Here is an 18,320-nt window from a genome sequence, read left to right as displayed (position 1 = left end):
AACTTCACAGTGGTAATACCTTGGTCAGTAGAGCAGGAGCTCTTTGCCAGCTGGAAAGCTCTAGAGATGCAGGCTGGGAAAAACTGTCAGTGGGTTAAAATGGGCAGCACTGTGGCTACTCAAATTAGGCCTTAACTAACGGAAAAACAAGCAGGAAGCTGTTTGTGGGGAGTGCAGGAAGAGGCAGGGAGGCAGTGCTAATCTGTTGACATGCTGCATGTTTCGGTCTTGAGCGGAGTCGTGGATGCGGCTGTGCGCTCACTAAGGAGCCAGTTGCAATTGATCTTGGCATAATGAGAGACTGGGCAGCCTCTAACTGACGGTTTAGCTGTAATGGTCTATCGCTGCCCTATTCCACACTGTTCATCTTAAAATCATCACTCCATAGTGATACAGCAAGCACCACCTGAATTATATTAGCGCTGTCCCAAAACCTATTGTGCTGCCTTGCTGTCTACTGCCTACATAGGCAGCTGCCTTCCTAGACAGCATCTTGAAACCTCACAAGTGACCCATTTGGGAATCTGTGTGCACCACACAAATATTGTTTATAGTAGTAGTGGACATTTCTTTTGTCTTGGATGAATACAAAAATTGGGTTGCGGACTGTGCTGATGTTGAAACCTACGTCACATGGAGTGTCTACGAACAGGGAAAGTTTACTTTGGGCTTTAGTATCGAAGCGTGCCAGTGCTGCCTTCCATGACCTCAGCTTTCCTGTAGCCGTCCCAGGCATGTACCTCCATATTGACATGGTAACGGCCCGGATTCGTTTTGGGGGATTTTCTAATGAAGGGGATGTTCTTAATCACCGTGTATGAATCATGTCTCCAACTATTCGAGTAAATAACCAGTGACACATTATGCGGCAGCCACAACTTGTACCATCTTCACAGTGGTAATACCTTGGTCAGTAGAGCAGGAGCTCTTTGCCAACTGGAAAGCTCTAGAGATGCAGGCTGGGAAAAACTGTCAGTGGGTTACTCTCTGAACTCTGTTGCCAGTTCACTAAGGTTTGGAACCAAGCAAGTGATATCAGATACGATCAAGATGCATTATGGCACAGGCTATCAAAACAACATTCTCTTTCCAGCTGTTTGTTATGCTTCATTTATTCTTCCAAAATTATAAAACATTGGGTTTTGTCCCAATGTTCACTGAAAAGTATAATGTGGACTATGACCCCATCCAGATCTTTGAAACCTCTACTGTATTAAAGCCAAGTATTTTTATAAGCTGCCTTCTAACCATAACAATAGATCACATATCAAAATAAGAGGTTATGCTGGCCATTTCCCCCCTTCAGAATGGTTAACCTGATCACAGCGCATGCTGGCACAAGATTCATAACAGTTCCTAGAAATACTAGAAGCAATTAGACATTATAATCCCTAGACTGAGCTTAGACTAGAGTGATTCTTCTGGCATAACACCAGTCTTTGTCTGTCAAACCACATGCTCTAATAATCTGCATTGTATTCCAACTAGTGGAACTGCTCATAAAGTGAAACTGAATATATGTATTATGCCTGAATATTTTTGGCACATTTATTTCACAAGTGATGTTTTCAAATCAGTGCTTGGTCAATACCACATTCCCTCTCGTCTTTGTGTAGCCACATTTTTTTTTATAATCAACATAAAAGTCTAGTCCACTTTGCACTTTAGCATGGCCAAGAACCGCCTACTTGGACAGGAAGTGGCTGTCTGACCGACATGTAAGGAGACCAATCTCCAAGCGAGACTGTGAAAATGTTTTGAGTACATTTTAAGACTTGATGTTGTACTTGACTTGTAAACATGATTTCGATTTCCCAAACAGACTGAACTAGTGAATCCTGCACAACACCAGCCAATTACAATGCAGCATGCCATGTGTTTTGGAGCTCTTGCCAAGTTTGCGTGCAGTGTGCATTGAAAGCCCATGTGGGCGTGCCAACTTATCTGTCACCAAGTTGGTTGTTTCGCAATAATCTTTGTTAGACTGAGTATAAAGTGCAAAGACCGAAACAGACAGCAGAGCTAAAGTGCCCTTTTCAAGACCTCTTCTGCTATGATGTATAAAAGAGAGAGCGAGGAAGGAGAAAAGAGGAAGAGGCGAGTGTGCTTTGTGTGCTCTGGGATGACTTACCACACAGGATGTGGCGGAGAAGGGAAAGGACAATATTGCACTCTTTCATGTCCCATTTCTGAAGTCTGGAACATGGCGACTTCTTAATTCTGTGCGTATGCGGCTCTGACACTGATCACAGATTAATATGAGCAATGACTGCAGTACTGTTTCTGTGTTATTAAGCACCGTAAGAGCTATGAATATGCAATCCCACAGGCTAAAAGGACAACGAAAAGTTCCGTGGGATACAAAATCCCATGAAAGAGGCTCTGCGGTGATGCTAATATTTCAAATCGAACTTCCTGCCTCTCCTTGAGAGCTGAAGTTTATGCAAAGAAAGCGGTCGGCCTGAGACACTTTAACGTAGCCACATGGAGTCTGCAGCCAGAAAAAAACATCCTCACAGTGACTCCACAGTCTGCGAAACATGGGAAGGATTCTGGCGTGGTGCTCTTGCTCATCCTGTGTGTACAGTACCACGCTTACAAGAGAGCTAATAATATGCTCCAGGGGCCTGCTCAGCACTGAGGAAAGTGCCTGCCAGTGGTTTCGGCTGCTTTGCTCTCAACACTGCCTGGTTTTGGCCGTCTGTCATATTCTGATGGAGTGCTGGGTTCGGCATATTCAACTACCTTCTGGCTTGGGCAAGAACAGCTCACATGGCAAAACAGAAGGGTATAAATACCACCCAAACCTTCCTGCCGCAGCGCCTGCATTCTGTGGAAAATAGCTGAAGGCACGAGAAACCCACGGCAAAACTAGGGTTCTCACGGTATATTAATGACTCTCGAGCGAACGTGGCGTGCTGCGGCATAACGGTCCCTGCGAGGGCAGCCAAGTTCATAAGGTTACGGAGTGTGCTCGAGCTTGTCCGGCCTTGCCCTAATTTCAGAAGGGGAATGCAGATGACCTGATCGTCGTCCACAGGAATGTTCGTTGCCAAAACACTGCGAGCAGACACGAGTTACACAGAAGTCAAAACTCCAGCGTGGTGCTGTTTGCAACCAGAGTAATAATTGTGTTTCTGAAAAAAAAGCTGATATAATGGTGGAGCATTACAAGCTTTCAGCGCTGGAGGCTGGATGAATGGGGGATAGCCAAGCACATGAACTCTGTTGACATTCATCAATTCTCTTTCGCAAACTGCCGTTTTCTCTGGAGCTGCTTAAATTAAATGTTTTAAAACAGGTTTTTCTGTTGGGATTTGTAATTGCTTGAACATCAAAAGGCACATTTGTTTATGAAGCTCTGTTCTTTTTAACATCGCTTCAGCTTGGTAATAAGAGGAATTTCAGTGTGTTTATAAGTTCAGATAAACACACAGTGACTCATTGATTCTCCTCAGGAATATCATGGATGCTAATCTAAAAAGTAGGCATTATTTGGAAGATAAGTTTTTGGACTGCAAATGTTGAATTCTGTGTGAGTTTTTCAATACGGTATAGATTGTGTAGGAACAAAATCTTTTTTAGCAGTATTAATGAACTTTTCGCTGGTGTCTCAAAAGCTAGTGAGCTGCCGCCTTAGACAGAATGTTTGCAATGCGGTTGTGATACCTTAGGCAGGCAGCTCATTTGTTTTGTTTTTGTTTTTTTCTCTACCTGGGTGGCTCAGTAGGTACGACATTCAAAGATGTGCACTATGATTCCAAAAATGTAGCAGCTCACTAGACATGGTATCTAAACCTGTTGTCTAGGTAAACAGCTCACTTGGCATGATGCCCAAAACACGCTGTCTTGCTCAATATGATGTCCAAAACTGGTGTTTACATATGCAGCTCACTACATATAATGTTCAAAAATTGTCTAGGAGAGGCAGCTTACTAGGCATGATTCACAAAAGTGGTGTCTACATCGACACCCATACAGTCTAGGTGGGCAGCTCACTAGATATGATGCCCAAAGATGTTGTCTATGTAGGCAGCGCACTAGGTATTTCAGCAAAAATGCTGTCTATGTAGGCAACTTAATGATGGGCAGCTCACTTTGATGCCCAGAATGATTGACTAGGTAGGCAGATCACTATAACACTAATAAATGCTGTCTAGTTAGGTAGCACATGAGCACAGCCACAGTTTTGTGTGGTCTCAGTATTACAACAGACCAGGAGCCAATATTGCATCACTCCAGGAAGTAATAGTCATGATCAACAAGTGGGTTTAAAGTGCAAGTGGTTTACTATTATGCACTTGTCATGCTAATCTCACTGGTTTTAGGAAGCTGTCAGTTTAATCTCATTGCGGTTTGTATGGTACTTTGTGGCGAGGAAAGATATTTAGCCTAATAATAACAAATACCTTGATTTTTTTTAAACATTTACTTTAAGTAGAAAGTAAGAGCCACATGCATCACCCGGTTAGCGTAGTCCTCATGCTCTTGACTGAACTCGCACAAAAAGAAGTGAAGAAAAGAAAAAAGGAAACATGAAAAAGCGAGATCATCTGTGTCTATTATCTGATTGGCTGTCTCCGAAGCCAACAGCATTGCCCACCCACATGTTTATATGAATCGTTGATCATTTGTGGAGTCCTCCCACTGAGAGAGTGTGCCGCGATCGAGCGCGCATGGCAGCTAATGATTATCGCGCGTACCTGCGGAATCATATCGATATGGAAGAGGCTCCAGGGCGCGCGGCGCACACGGGATCCACGCACAGAGCGCTCATATTCGGCACGCTCGCTGTCATGGGACTGCTGCAGGTCGCGTCGAGTGTGGCGATTTTGTTGCACTTAACCGGTTATCTGCGAGAGGTAAGAAGCTCTCAACGAAGCAAAGACAGGCGGAATGCACAGCCCCCCTTATTTCATAAACTCTTTTATTGCTACACGTTTACAGGCTTTGTCACAATTTAGGTGCATGCATCTTAAAGTTTTACTTGCGTTTCAGCACTTTTGAGGCCTGGTTTTGTTTCACCTGCTGTGAACTCTGAATGTCAAGCGCAGCAGGACGGTTCAGAGAGTGTGAGACGCGCGCGTTTGAACTTCAGAAGGAGAGCGCGCTCGGAGAAGCGCCTTGTGCCCACTCACTGCTTTTTGTGCCAAGTGGGGTTTTAACGTAACTTCCAAAAACAATTGATTTCATGCTTTACAAGCTGCACGGTTGTTGGAGGCAAAAAGTATTTGACTTAAAAAAGTTTTGGACGGTCCAATTAATTCGCACCTTCAACAGATCATCTGATTTTAACTTTATATTCTGTCATCATTTAAACGTCGCTCCAAAGAGTTGTCAAAATGTTAAAGCTCTTGATGTGCATATATATTTTCAGTGATTCAGTTAGCTTAAGCTGGTTTATTAAAAAAAAAAAAAAAAAATCATCGTAAACATGTATTTTTCTTTTCTTTTTTTAGACATTGCTGCTACTAATATCACCTCGCAAATATATCAATGCGAGATATAGGAGTTGTTTTATGTGTAGATGTCACAGTATTTATTGATCTCTCTTGATTCCATACTGTAAGCACTTGCTCGCACGTTACTGTCTTTAAATTCGGTGGTTATTAAATGTTTAAATTGTTTTGTTCTAGGAATAACTAATCCAATTGCTGACGCAGGGAATGTTGGTTTTTGGCAATGCTGATCCTTGTGAATGTGTTGTTGGTTTAGCACTGGTTTCCTTTTTCCACGTTTTCCAGAAATCTGGAGAAAGGCTTTCCCACAAGTGATACAGAGACGCATAGTGTCAGTCAAAAGGCTGAACATGTATGTTCATTCCTGTCTGCGTATAGGCTATTACGATAAAATTAAAGTCACCAGAGCTATAAAATAACATGAATGCGAATTATGAAGTGCCCAAAACATGCTTAACAAATCCAAGGTTCTTCTTTGTCTAGATTCCGGCTCTGTTTACTCCAAACTAACTTCATGAGCTGCATATGATGCTTTGCACATAATTTCCTGAATTCAGAAATTCAGCTTGTAGTACTGTAGTTGCTAGAAAGGAAAAAGACTTCTCTTTTTTCCCCTCTGGAGGTTGTTTGCTGGTCATGTCAAATTTGCCCTTTCACCCTGATTCTCCAAAACATTTCCTCTGGCTTCATTGCTCATCTGGTGGTCTGATACTTAAATGTTTGGCAGAGCTGCAGTGAATGGGATGCTGAGAAACGGCTCTCACATGTTGTCATGCCCAGACCTCTCTCCTGTAGTTTGAATGCTGTGGAGAATGTTATGACATCTTGTTTTGTGAGGCTTTAGCCCAAACGCAGCGGTGTATGTCGGAGGCTTCTTGTGTGCTGGTGGAGGGCCAAAGAAAGAGATGCAAGAAAGGGAAAAAGATGAATTTCAGTTGTGTTTGGCTCATGATTCGTGTTATCCTCAGAAATGGATGCAGGGACAATCCTTAACTGAACCAAACCATATATGATAATGAAATGCTTTTGCAAAAAGCTTTTTCTCATTCTTTTTATAGTGCATGTATATCAAATGCAGTTCGGTGTTTTAGAGGAAATGGGAATAATGTCACACACTGCGTATCTCTTTCATTCTGTCTGTCAGTATTCCATCTGGTTACAGACAGTTTCGGATTTTTAAATATTGTTGTGGATCATATTACCTTGTAACTGAGCTCCTGCACTATTCATAGTTTCAGATAGGTGTTAACGCCCTAGTTTTACCGCTTTAAATAGTGATCACAATCCAAGATCAGGGAGAACATTTGATTTCATTTCCAAAAATGTGGCTGATGTAGTGATAGCAGAAAAACTTTTTGCATTTTCTGCACTTATGTTGAGGGGAGATCTGTGTAATTCTGGGGAATAGATTTTTTGTCCAAGGTAAAATGTGAGATTGGAGACTCTTAAACAGAAGTGATAGTGTTGGGGAATTTGAAGAATCTTCTGAATGGCAAGCATTCCAATTTTGTGGAAGTCTGAAGTCTTTTTGTAGTGTTCTGCAGGTGCAGATTCAGGTCTGTTGCTTATGGTATATAATATGAACCTAATAAGCACCTCATTTAAACCCTATGTGATGATATTGTTCTGTTTTACCACCAAGTGCATTGGTCAAGACAGCTGAACATATTGCTTCTCATCGAATTGGGTTCACAGTAAATGTACATCTTACATCGCTTTTGTTCTCTGAGCATGTCAAGCGCAGTTTAATTTCTTAATAAAAGTAAGCCTGCTTTCCCGTTAGTTCATTAAAAGCATGCAGTGTGCAGTGGTACCTGCTGGATGCAGTTGTGTAACTGAACTGTGTTTGTTGTGTTTTACAGGTCGACCTTGCCTCAGCCCAGCAGAGTCCTAATGAGGTGAGCTTATAAACTTCAAAAGATGAGTCTGTGTTCCTCATGCTTGTGTATTTTGGCTCAGACGAAGAAACAGCATCAGTTTGCAGTTTCTTGCCATTCTTTTCCTCATTTTACACAACACAATTTGCATTTAGGAATCTTTTGAAAGAAACTAAATGCAATTTAAGTACACCATAAATTCATAAACAATGAAGCTTTAGATCTTTTCTATGCTTTTTGGAGTTGTTTTCAACTGATAGTAGTCACTTGATGCAACTGACACGCATTCAACCAAGATTTTGAGAAGTGTAAAAGTGTGAAGATGCTTTGTGAAGGTTGGGGTGTGATGGTCTAATCATCATTCTTAGCATAGACATTTCATGTGCCTATAGCAAGGCATTTCCTCTTATTAGCACAAACAAGGGAATTCCAAACATGTATCTCTGCGGTAGCCTGCAAGTACTGTTTACTGGACAGACAGAATGTGCTTCTTGCATTAATGGTGTCAATGTCCCATTGATAAACATGGGCTCTGCATTGGTATTTTCACATATTTTGTATAAAGACAAGGATAAACACGCCAGAAAATAATGGCTGCTGTAAAACATTTCCTTAACCGTTATGGTGTAGTCGCTTGTGAAGAGGTCAAGTCAAAGTCCCTGGAACTGTTCTTTGTCAGTAACTCAGTTTGGATATTCATGTCTCAGGGCTACTGGCTCTATAATTACAAATGACTTGCTTAAACATCTATATGTGGTCCGTATGGATGCAGCTCTCATTGTGCTGTCCACATGTAGTGGAGTGTAATTGTAGGGTTTGCAAAATACACTTGGCTGCGGCTAAGATATAGATTTGTCTCAATATCCGAATCTGTGAAGAGAGATCAGAGGAGAGATAAAGTGTGTTGACTTTAGTTCATACATGCATTTAAAGGATTATTTCCTGTATGCACAGAGTGCGTGTTTTATAGGTATAATGCTATATAACATTTCTATTCATGGTCTTCTAGGCTTTATTGCTTCGCCAGGCCATGAGAAGTGTACTGTTTTTATCATTACCCTGGGACAACTTATTTCTGAGGAAATGTAAACCTGAAAAAAGTGTTTAAATATAAGTTATGTCATGGCTTTTTAATGTTGCTCAAACGCAATATAGTTTGAGAGCTTGTATGTACTGGCCTACTTTGTTTGCGGTCTACCAAAATTCTTAAGAAGGTCAGAGCACCGAGCAACGTCCAGATCTCTGCACTTGAAAGCCCTAATTATTATGTTTGTTTGATATTCGATGCAAGCACAGGGCAAAAAAAACTAATATTGTCTTTAGATATTTAGTTCATATTTCATAAATATAGTTTTTACTTGGGCCTTAATCTACTACCACTTATATAAATCTCTTTGTTGTATAATATATATAAAATGATGACATGTTCGCCCACAAATCAGACGGGATTTCACACAATTGAAAGGAGTGTATTGAAGTATTCAGTGTATTCCAGATTTCCTGGACTTTCTGGATTGTTGGCTCTGTTTAAAGACACTTTGCACATTAGCAGAAATTGTATCCTTTCTGAGACTTTCCAAAGACCCATGAGGCATTGAGAACTGTTCAGTCATACCTGAGCATGTGAAACTGCAGGAAGGAAACAGCATTTTATAGCCTGGTAGTGTTGTAACATTCTGGCCTCTTGCCTCATTTATCTGGTTTTACCTGTCATGCATGGTGTTCCTTTAAAGACAGTTGAGTCTCGGCCTACTGAGCCTGATGCAAAAACTGCATCTTGCGAAATTCCCGATCACTTGGATTTCGAATGGTTTTCAACCATGAAAATGTATCGATGAATGATATTTACCCCAACCAGCCTGACGCTACATACTGACTTTGAGAACAGAACTATGTGTCAATATGTGGAAGTTCTTGAACCCTGGTTGTGACTTTTGAAGTTCTAGTGACAGAAATGACACATTTCAGCTTTAAAGACTTGAATGTAGATAACTTTTCAGTTTTCTTAAATGGTCATCAAACAATGCTGCAATGTAACCAATATCGTGAAGTCTTTACACCACTTCCTAACTAGCTTGTCTGGTTTCTATTTATGCTGCATCATGTCAGGTAGACCTTGCCACTGTGAAATGTCATTGGTCCAAAATCCCACTGAAATATCTACAATGAACATTAAATATCCATTGTTTAGTCTGTACATATTTGTTTTCTTATTTGAGATGATCATGATCATAAAACTCTGTACTGTGAAGATCATTCAGTAATATGTTTGGTTGTTCTTTCTCAGGAAATGCACAGTGAAACCTTAATAGCTGACCCACTCAAAAGTTTTAAGGAGAGGAAGGAAAAATGTCGCCTAAAAAAGGACACACGCATGCCATCAGCTCACCTTCCTATCAAGACGCCCACTCATTTTTCAGCCAGTAAGCATATGCTGTTTTTTTCAGAATCACGTGGCATGATTGTCAGAAATGTTTTTAAATCCATATTTATTTCAAACATGTTTATTCTGATTGTGCCTTTGCAGAAAATCGAAATGAATTAACCATGATCACCTGGGATGATGTTCAAGGGCTGAATTTTAAGATGACATACCATGACGGACGAATTCTAGTGGATGAAGCTGGTTATTACTATGTATATGCCAAGACCTGCTTTCGATACGCTGAGGAACACGACTCGAGCAAAGAGGACGTCAGCAATTTACAGTTGTTTCAATACATTTATCACGAGAAGCATACACAGTCTGTAATTACACCTATTCTCCTTACAAAAAGCGGCGGCACTCTGCAGTGGAACATTGCGGAGTACAACATGTACTGCGTGGAGCAGGGGAGAGGCATCCGTTTGAGTATTGGCGATGGTATTTATGTCAGTGTATCCAATGCATGGCTACTGGACCCAGAAACATACGGGACGTATTTTGGAACTTTTAAGATAAGCAATTGATTTGCATCGTTTTTGCTACTGAACATATTAATGCACATTTTGCAACCTTACGAACTTTTTTTTTTTAAAGTGACCATGAACCACTGAGCACTTGTTTTTGATCACTGACTTTTGAATTTTTGTTCAATATAGATGACATTTAAGAGCATATTATAACTTTGAACACTTCTCAATTGTGCCATTGAAGCTCTTAAGTACCAGCGCTAGAAAACCAAGAATGGACTCAGGCCTCTGTCTGTGTTTTTATAGTTAAGTACCAATACTGGCAATAAGGGGCGCTGTAAAGGGATGAAGGTTAGGACGATTCCAAGGGCCCTGACCAGAGAGGGGGCCTGACGCAATCCCTGGGACGTGATCGCGATTTCAAAGGGGGGCGAGGTAAAAACTGTCCAAGGGGCCCAGAAATGCTAGCAGTGCCCCTGCTGGCAATAGGTATCAGTCCAATACTGGTACCCATACTCTTAAAATGCTCCAAATGTCAACAACCGTGCAACGAATCACAGCGGTGGAGAGATGCTGGACAGTCCTAGTAAAGTACACCAAATCGCAGTAGTCTGCTGCGACCTTCACAACACAGGAAAAACCTATGAACTAAGTGCTCAAATTTAGTTTGAATCATACTCCGTATGAACTTCTGGTTCACTGAAGTGTTGTATAAAAGCAATAACACATTTGCAGCCTTAGCCGTAATGATGTATTGTTAGTGAGTACCAAAAAGTAACTGCCTTAAGATAGTAATAAAAGATGACATATCAGTGCATCCCTAGTTTATGAATTTCATCATTACATTTATTGATTGGATCAAGATATAAAAGTCTAAATACCATGAAATGTTTCATCCTAGCAAGCATGGTTAAGTTGAACGATCATGCAGAATCTGTCAAAGACAATTGAATTGTGCCAAAATGGTGGATAGACACTTCAAAAAAACTCCAACAATATCACCCATTTTACTAATTGATGAATTTCAGTGTTGGATATTTAGAGCTGCCCTTTGTTTTTTTTAATGGTGTTAAAATCAAATTTCTTGAACAAAACGTATTCAAACATTCAACAAAAATCAAGGCAGCTGGACTGTCTTTGAGTCAGTGTGAGAAGCGATGTGCAGAACCAAACTGAGTTTGGTTCGCTCTAATTTAATTTTTTTTCTTTTTTTAATGCACTAAGTGTATTTATTTATTTTCTATGATGATAGAATGTTTGTCAAATGTTCTGTCTGTTGTACAGTTTTGTAGTGTATATAACTGTATAATTGCCTTTATTCCATTCTTCAAGAGGGTTTGGATGAAGCGCATTGACTTTAGGTCAGTTATACATGCGCTTTTGTCCCAGGCACAGGGCTCCTGTTTAAAGCATAAATGGATTCGTTTCTCACTAAGAAACTTTGTATTTAAGTAAAATTCATTTGACAATTCTGTATGCAAATGTTTGTGGACAGCAGAATATAGCTGCAACCCAAAGCAAGCCTAAAAAAGGTTTGCAGCCTTAAAGTCTAATATTTTTTTTCACATGTTAGCAAAAGTTTTGTTTAATTATGTTTATTTATACTATTCTGCCTAATAAAGATACTTTTCTAAATAAAATACCAATTTGTTAATGAAAAATACTGTTGATAATGTGATGTGCTAAACGCTGTTCACATTTACCATGTTTTCCTCCACCTCGGCATTCATAGTTTACATACGCGCTAAGTCTATTTTAATATTGCCTCGACAAAGAAAAAGTCCAGGCGGTTCCCAGCGTTAACTGGCTCCTCTCTGGATGTGACAGCTAAAGTAAATGTTTGGTCTTTCCTTTCTTTGTGGTATTGTCAAGAAAACGGGTGAATTACGCTAGCTGTGAGGTGGGAACATGGTCATCCTTAAAATAATATCCACCCTTTAGTAGTGATTGTTTTATCCTCTAATTCACTGCAGATATTTGGACCAAAATTTAGCTTGGACCTCTTCTATGCTGAGAGAGAAGTAGGAGAAGCAAAACAAAACAGCATCCCATTGTGTATTTCTCAAGTTTAACTCAAGTTAACAGATTGATTTGAGAGGAACTCGCAGTGCTAGTGCGCATCACTCAACAAAGCCAACAATTGAAAGCACTGTGGTCTGTGAAATCCAAGGGTGATGTGGCCACATATGAAGCTTGACCTCAATATTGCAATTGTTAAGGGGGGAAAAAAACACGCAACCAATATAATGATACATTTGTCTTTGAAACATCACAATGAATGATGTAATGTCATAAAGTTTAAATAGGATTGTTTTCTTCATTTAATCAGTATTTTTTTAAAAACAGCTTGTGTAGGCAGTAAACAAATTAAAATGTCTGAGATGGAAAAAGGAGAAACAACAACAACAACAAAAAATCGGAAAATTTTTAATTAGCATTTAATCTTTGTATAAATGCTGGTTCTGTTTTTTTTTTAAAAACATTTAAACTTTTCTAAAAATATAATAATAATAATAATAATAATGACGACTTCTAAAATGCGGTGTAACTATATAAAATAAAAACTGCACTTTTAACACACAAATGTTAAAAAAGACCTCTAAAATATAAATTTTAAATATATAATTAAAACATATAATTTGCATTAATGTTGATTTTGCAAATTTGTGAAAAAACGTATACTATAATAATAATAATTATTATTATTATATTATTATTTTAAAAATGTCAAGTGGTGTAACCATAAAATACAAATAATTTGAACATAAATATACACAATTGTTTTTTCGTTTTTTTTTTTTTAAACAGGTAAAACATTTTATTTTGAAAATATATTTATATATTTATTTAACATCTTGTTATTTTTAAGTCATGTTTTTTTTCTTTTATTTATGGTAACAGTAAAAAAATGTCAAAATGCTTGTAGCAACATTTTTTCAAGAATTTGTTTTTTAAAGTTAAACTCTTGGCTCCTACTTTTACTACAGCTGCGTTTTCATCTTGAATGCTAGCACAGCACATTTTGCTCTGTCTCTCAAAGTTTAATTTTTAGAAGCAATTACATTTCTCAATACTTGGCACGCATGGGGTCCCATAAAAATGTCGGGATGTTTGCCAACTGTACTGTGTGCACACACTGGCTTTATGCCCGCTATATGTAGGCTAAGTTTTTTGTTTTGTTTTGTCTTTTTTTTCTTTCTTTCTTTTTAGACTATTGTTTTCATGTGTAAAAATAAAGGTTTCGGGTTACTGGATTCCAAAGCCAAAAACGTAGCGTTGCAGCTGAACTGATTGTTGCAAGTTTTGGAGACAGTCTACCCATGATCTAACCGTGCAGCCATATGTGTGAATGTCGATCCATTTACAGCTCAGTCTATACGGCACACACTTCATCATGACACATTTCTTTGGTCATCAGATGTTAGCAACCCAGTGTGAAATGCTAATGGGCTTGATGTGGAATTAAATCTTTTGTGACTGAATTGTGCTTTTGTAAGCATATATCACAGGCATCGATACATTATTAGATTAGCTAACTCAGAGAGCCTCTTTTAATGGGATTCTGTGGTGAGCGGGAAATGGTTTCAAGGTTAGATTTATGGAGCAGCTGGGAGCTTTGTTATGCACATTAAAGTTGCCTAGCAATTTGCACGCTCATGCATTCTTCCTTTGCTGACTAAGCTTCGCCAGTTGTTTTTACTGGGCAGCACGGCTCTCTGACAATACAGACTGAATGGCTTTAATCTTACCAATACACTATATCTGATAGCTGGTTATTGATATCATATTGGCAAAACAAAAATACTAAACGTACAAACTACCTTACAAATAAGTAATATAGAAGCGAATAAAGGATATTGGTGAAATATACAGTGACACAAACAAAGGCCCCCTGCTGATGTCCGCTTGTGTTTCCACAGGCTTCAGGACCTTGGACAGCACAATTTCAATCAATGTCCAAATATATCAGACAGTGGCCACTGCAGATCACATGACCATGCTTTCAGTTTTCAGGCTAAGTAGCACCTTTGATCAAAGCAGAACATACAACTAGAACATATAACAATTTAAACAGCGACAGAGCTTTTCTTCTGTAACAGACTCTTAAAAAAATGTGTGCCTTGGTTGTAGATTGTATTTTGAGATGTGCACTTAAAAGTGAGCTTAAACCGACTAAATGACTGTAGAAGTCCTGCATACGCACCAGAGAGTGTTTCTTTCATTTCACTGGAGATTAATTTATGACATTTTGATTAAACATTACTACATCAAAACATTTCTAAAAACATTCATGGATTTTAACAATAAGATCAATAAGAGTTTAGAAAACAGACTGGAGGAATTATTGATTCATGCAGTATTACAATAGTATATGGAATAGAAATTAGAAATAAAACATGGAAAATTAAAAAATACCAATGTGTAAATAATTTCATTATAGTAAATTTGTACTTTCAGAACCACCGCTCTAGAGTATTCCAGGACATTTATTTTATTATTTAAAAGAAAAAACATAAAAAAAACACTTACAGAGGCAAAGACGTCATCTCTATATTACATGAATAAAGACTGACTTCTGTTATCAGATGAAAAAACATAATTTGAGTACCAAGCCGGAAGGGCTGCGGTTGAGAAAAGGGAATACCCTGCTGACTCATATGGAGTGATCTTAACCCTTTGTGATGGGATTACATATCTTTAAAAAATCTTCTGCATTTTTAACTAACTGAAGTCTGTTTCTGTGTCATAGATGCCATCAGTTTACATACATATTTATTTATTTTTCTTTCAGTCTTTCAGCCATTTCTGTAAATCTGACAAGTGCTTGTTTCAGGAGGTACTTCATGTGATAGTTTTGGGAGGATGAAGTCAGCATTTTTGATTTAGTGTGAACACTTGTTTAATCACAGAGAGAGCAATCCGTTAGCGGTCTCATTCTACCTGATGATAGCTGCTTGGCGACAACATGCATTTCTGGAAGTATGTGATCTTAGATTTTTTTCTTTGTAATTTAGATTTTGTAGATATTCTTCTTCTTATTATTATTATTTAAAATTATTGTTATTTTTTATTATTAATTTATATAATTTTTTTTTTGGGGGGGGGGCTATTTAGAGAGTAAATAGGGATACTCTCTATCCCTATTTTTTTGGGGGATAGAGAGTCAGACTTGTAACAAAAAGGTCACGGGTTTGAGTCTCAGGTCCGGGACGTGAGACCCTTGAGCAAGGGACCGTACCCCCAACTGCTCCCCGGGCGCCGCAGCATAAATAGCTGCCCTGTGTTTGTGTGTGTGTGTGTGTGTGTGTGCACTTGTGCGTACAAATTCTGAGTATGGGTCACCATAATTGGCCACACATCATGTCCTTTCCTTCCTTTTTTCCTTATTACAAATATATTTCCAGAAAAGCATTTTTGCTCTGTTTTTTATTTAAAAAAAAATCTTAGTTATAATAGAAATTAATGTGTCTAATACATAAACATTACAAAGCTCATACTGTTTCAATAGTTCAATAGCTACTGTCCATAGCAAAATGAGTGTTAACTTTTTTATTGTGAAAAAAGCTTCTTGTTAACCTTTTTTGATAACTTTTTCTGTGTAAATTTATATCCAATTTTACAACTTTGTAGCTCTGACATCCTAACTCCATAAACTCCTAAAATGAATGTAAAAACTATCATTTAAACATATTAACAGCTCAAAATTCACACATTTAATAGAAAACTTAATGTAGGTACTGATAAAATCATAAGCTTCAATTTTATTTTTGATTTTAATTCCAGAATTAAAATAAATGTATACAAAAGAAACAAACATGGGCACCACAAAGAAATGGTTTATGATTTAAATGTTGCTGGCAAATTAAACTGGTTAAAACATTTTTTTTTTTTTAGAATTTATTCTTTTTTTTTTAAGTTTACCAACTGTTTATCATTGTTAACTATATGTAAGTACCTTAGTGTAACCTTGAGGAATGACTCAAAATTATATTTTGTTGTATCAGTAATGCCACAAATGCTGTGTCAACTGATCTTAGCTTGTATTGAATTAAAAAATGTTCTCTTCAGAGCTTTAAATAAATAAATAAATACTAAACTCGGCACGCACATGAAATATTTGTGATTTATATGTTGCTTGAAAAAATGGCTACTTTTGGATAGCCAAAAAACACACAAAGAAGCTAACTAAAAAATCTTGTTTGCCTGAGTTGAATAACTATTTAAATTCTCTTACAATTAAAAAGATTTAATGCGCTCTGAATGTCAAAATCATATGCCAAAACACACCTGTGAGCATGTTTTCTCCCCTGTGTTCATCTATATTTGAATGTAATAAGAAGATACAGAAATGACAGTTCACACATTGTTTATGCCTTTATTTGTGCTTGAGTGTTGGGTACATTTACGTAATTTATTTTCCAATTCATCAATTCCTGTCTCTTTTTAAACAAAAATGACTCAGGCAGGGTTGAGGCAGGATATGTGAAATATAGACTGAAATCGGTAAAGCCTCCAGACTTTCCAAACCACCGGCAACACACCCAGACTGAAGACGAGGCGGAATGTCATTCATATGGTCCTGATTTCTCTCCCCACTACCATCAGAAGAGGACAGGAGGGAATGATAGGACACTCAGCTGCAGAAACATGCCAGTGGCAGAAACCCATTTGGTTACTTGCTTACGTAGGAGCTCACCACAAACTTGGGTTATGCACTTGTTAACAATTTTCTGAATCTTCCCCTTCCCCTGACCATGTGCAAAATGAGTAGAGATACACTGTAGATGCAGGAAGGGACCTACGCTGACTGCACAGATTGACACATACATTACCAGCAGCATGAGGTACACAAACACTCACATGGACACTCACACACATGCTCATGCAACAACTCAATGGACAGATGACTGTAAACAATGATTTATCAGCCATTCAATAGTTTGGAGGTAATTTAAAACGTTTTACATATTAAGAAATAATTAGTGTTTTAGGTGTTTTAGTTATATATTGTAATTAGTGCTATCAAACGATTATCACGATTAACCGCATCCAAAATAAAAGTTTTTGTTTACATAATATATGTATGTGTACTGTGTATATTAATTATGTATATAGAAATACACACACATACAGTATATATTTTGAAAATATTTACATGTATATAGATTTATATATTTATATTCTTATATTTTATGTAAATATATTTAATATATATTTAACATATTTTTCTTAAATATATACATGCATGTGTTTGTATTTATATATACATAATAAATATACACAGTATACACACATATATTATGTAAACAAAAACTTTTATTTTGGATGCGAGTAATCACGATTAATCGTTTGACAGCACTAATTTGAATGAATAAATTACATTTAAATTGTAAACTAGCAGTCAAAAGTTTTTGAACAGTAAGATTTTTAATGTTATTAAAGAATTCTCTTCTGCTCACCAAGCCTGCATTTATTTGATCCAAAATACAGCAATAAGTATATTTAAAAATTTTATTTATTCCTGCGATCAAAGCTAAATTTTCAACATCATTACTCCAGTCTTCAGTGTCACATGATCCTTCAAAAATCATTCTAATATGCTGATTTGCTGTTCAAGAGACATTTATTATTATTATCATTATTATCATTATCATCAATATTTAAAACAGTTGAGTACATTTTTCAGGATCCTTTGATGAAAGATTCAAAGATCAGCATTTATCTGAAATAAAATATTTTGTAACATTATACACTATACCATTCAAATGGTTGGAGCTCTTTATGAGGGGTAAAGAAATTAATAAGTTTATTTAGCTAGGATGCTATAAATTGATCAAAAGTGATGTTAAAGACATTTATAATGTTACAAAACATTTCTATTTCAGATAAATGCTGTTCTTCTGAGCTTTCTATTCATCAAAGAATCCTGAATAAATCTACTCAGCTGTTTTCAACATAATAATAATAATAATAAATGTTTTTTTGAGCAGCAAATCAGAATATTAGAATGACTTCTGAAGAATCGTGTGACTGCAGTAATGATGCTAAAAATTCAGCTTTGAAATCACATTTATTTTAAATTGTAAAAATA

The 18,320-nt window shown here is 37.5% G+C and overlaps 1 protein-coding gene across 1 annotated transcript; it reads left to right on the top strand.

The window, feature by feature from the left end:
- Nucleotides 1-4,430: 4,430 nt before the first annotated feature.
- On the top strand, nucleotides 4,431-11,224 carry LOC306876268 (tumor necrosis factor ligand superfamily member 11-like). Its single transcript, XM_079427295.1, has 4 exons — nucleotides 4,431-4,862; nucleotides 7,322-7,357; nucleotides 9,624-9,759; nucleotides 9,864-11,224. The coding sequence occupies exons 1-4, from the start codon at nucleotides 4,677-4,679 to the stop codon at nucleotides 10,283-10,285; spliced, it is 780 nt and encodes a 259-aa protein (XP_079283421.1). The 5' UTR covers nucleotides 4,431-4,676; the 3' UTR covers nucleotides 10,286-11,224.
- The last annotated feature ends 7,096 nt before the right edge of the window (nucleotides 11,225-18,320 follow it).

This window comes from Barbus barbus (genome assembly GCF_936440315.1).
Source record: "Barbus barbus genome assembly, chromosome: 10".
In the NCBI taxonomy this organism is placed as follows: Eukaryota; Metazoa; Chordata; class Actinopteri; order Cypriniformes; family Cyprinidae; genus Barbus; species Barbus barbus.
This window is presented reverse-complemented; position numbering and strand designations above follow the sequence as displayed.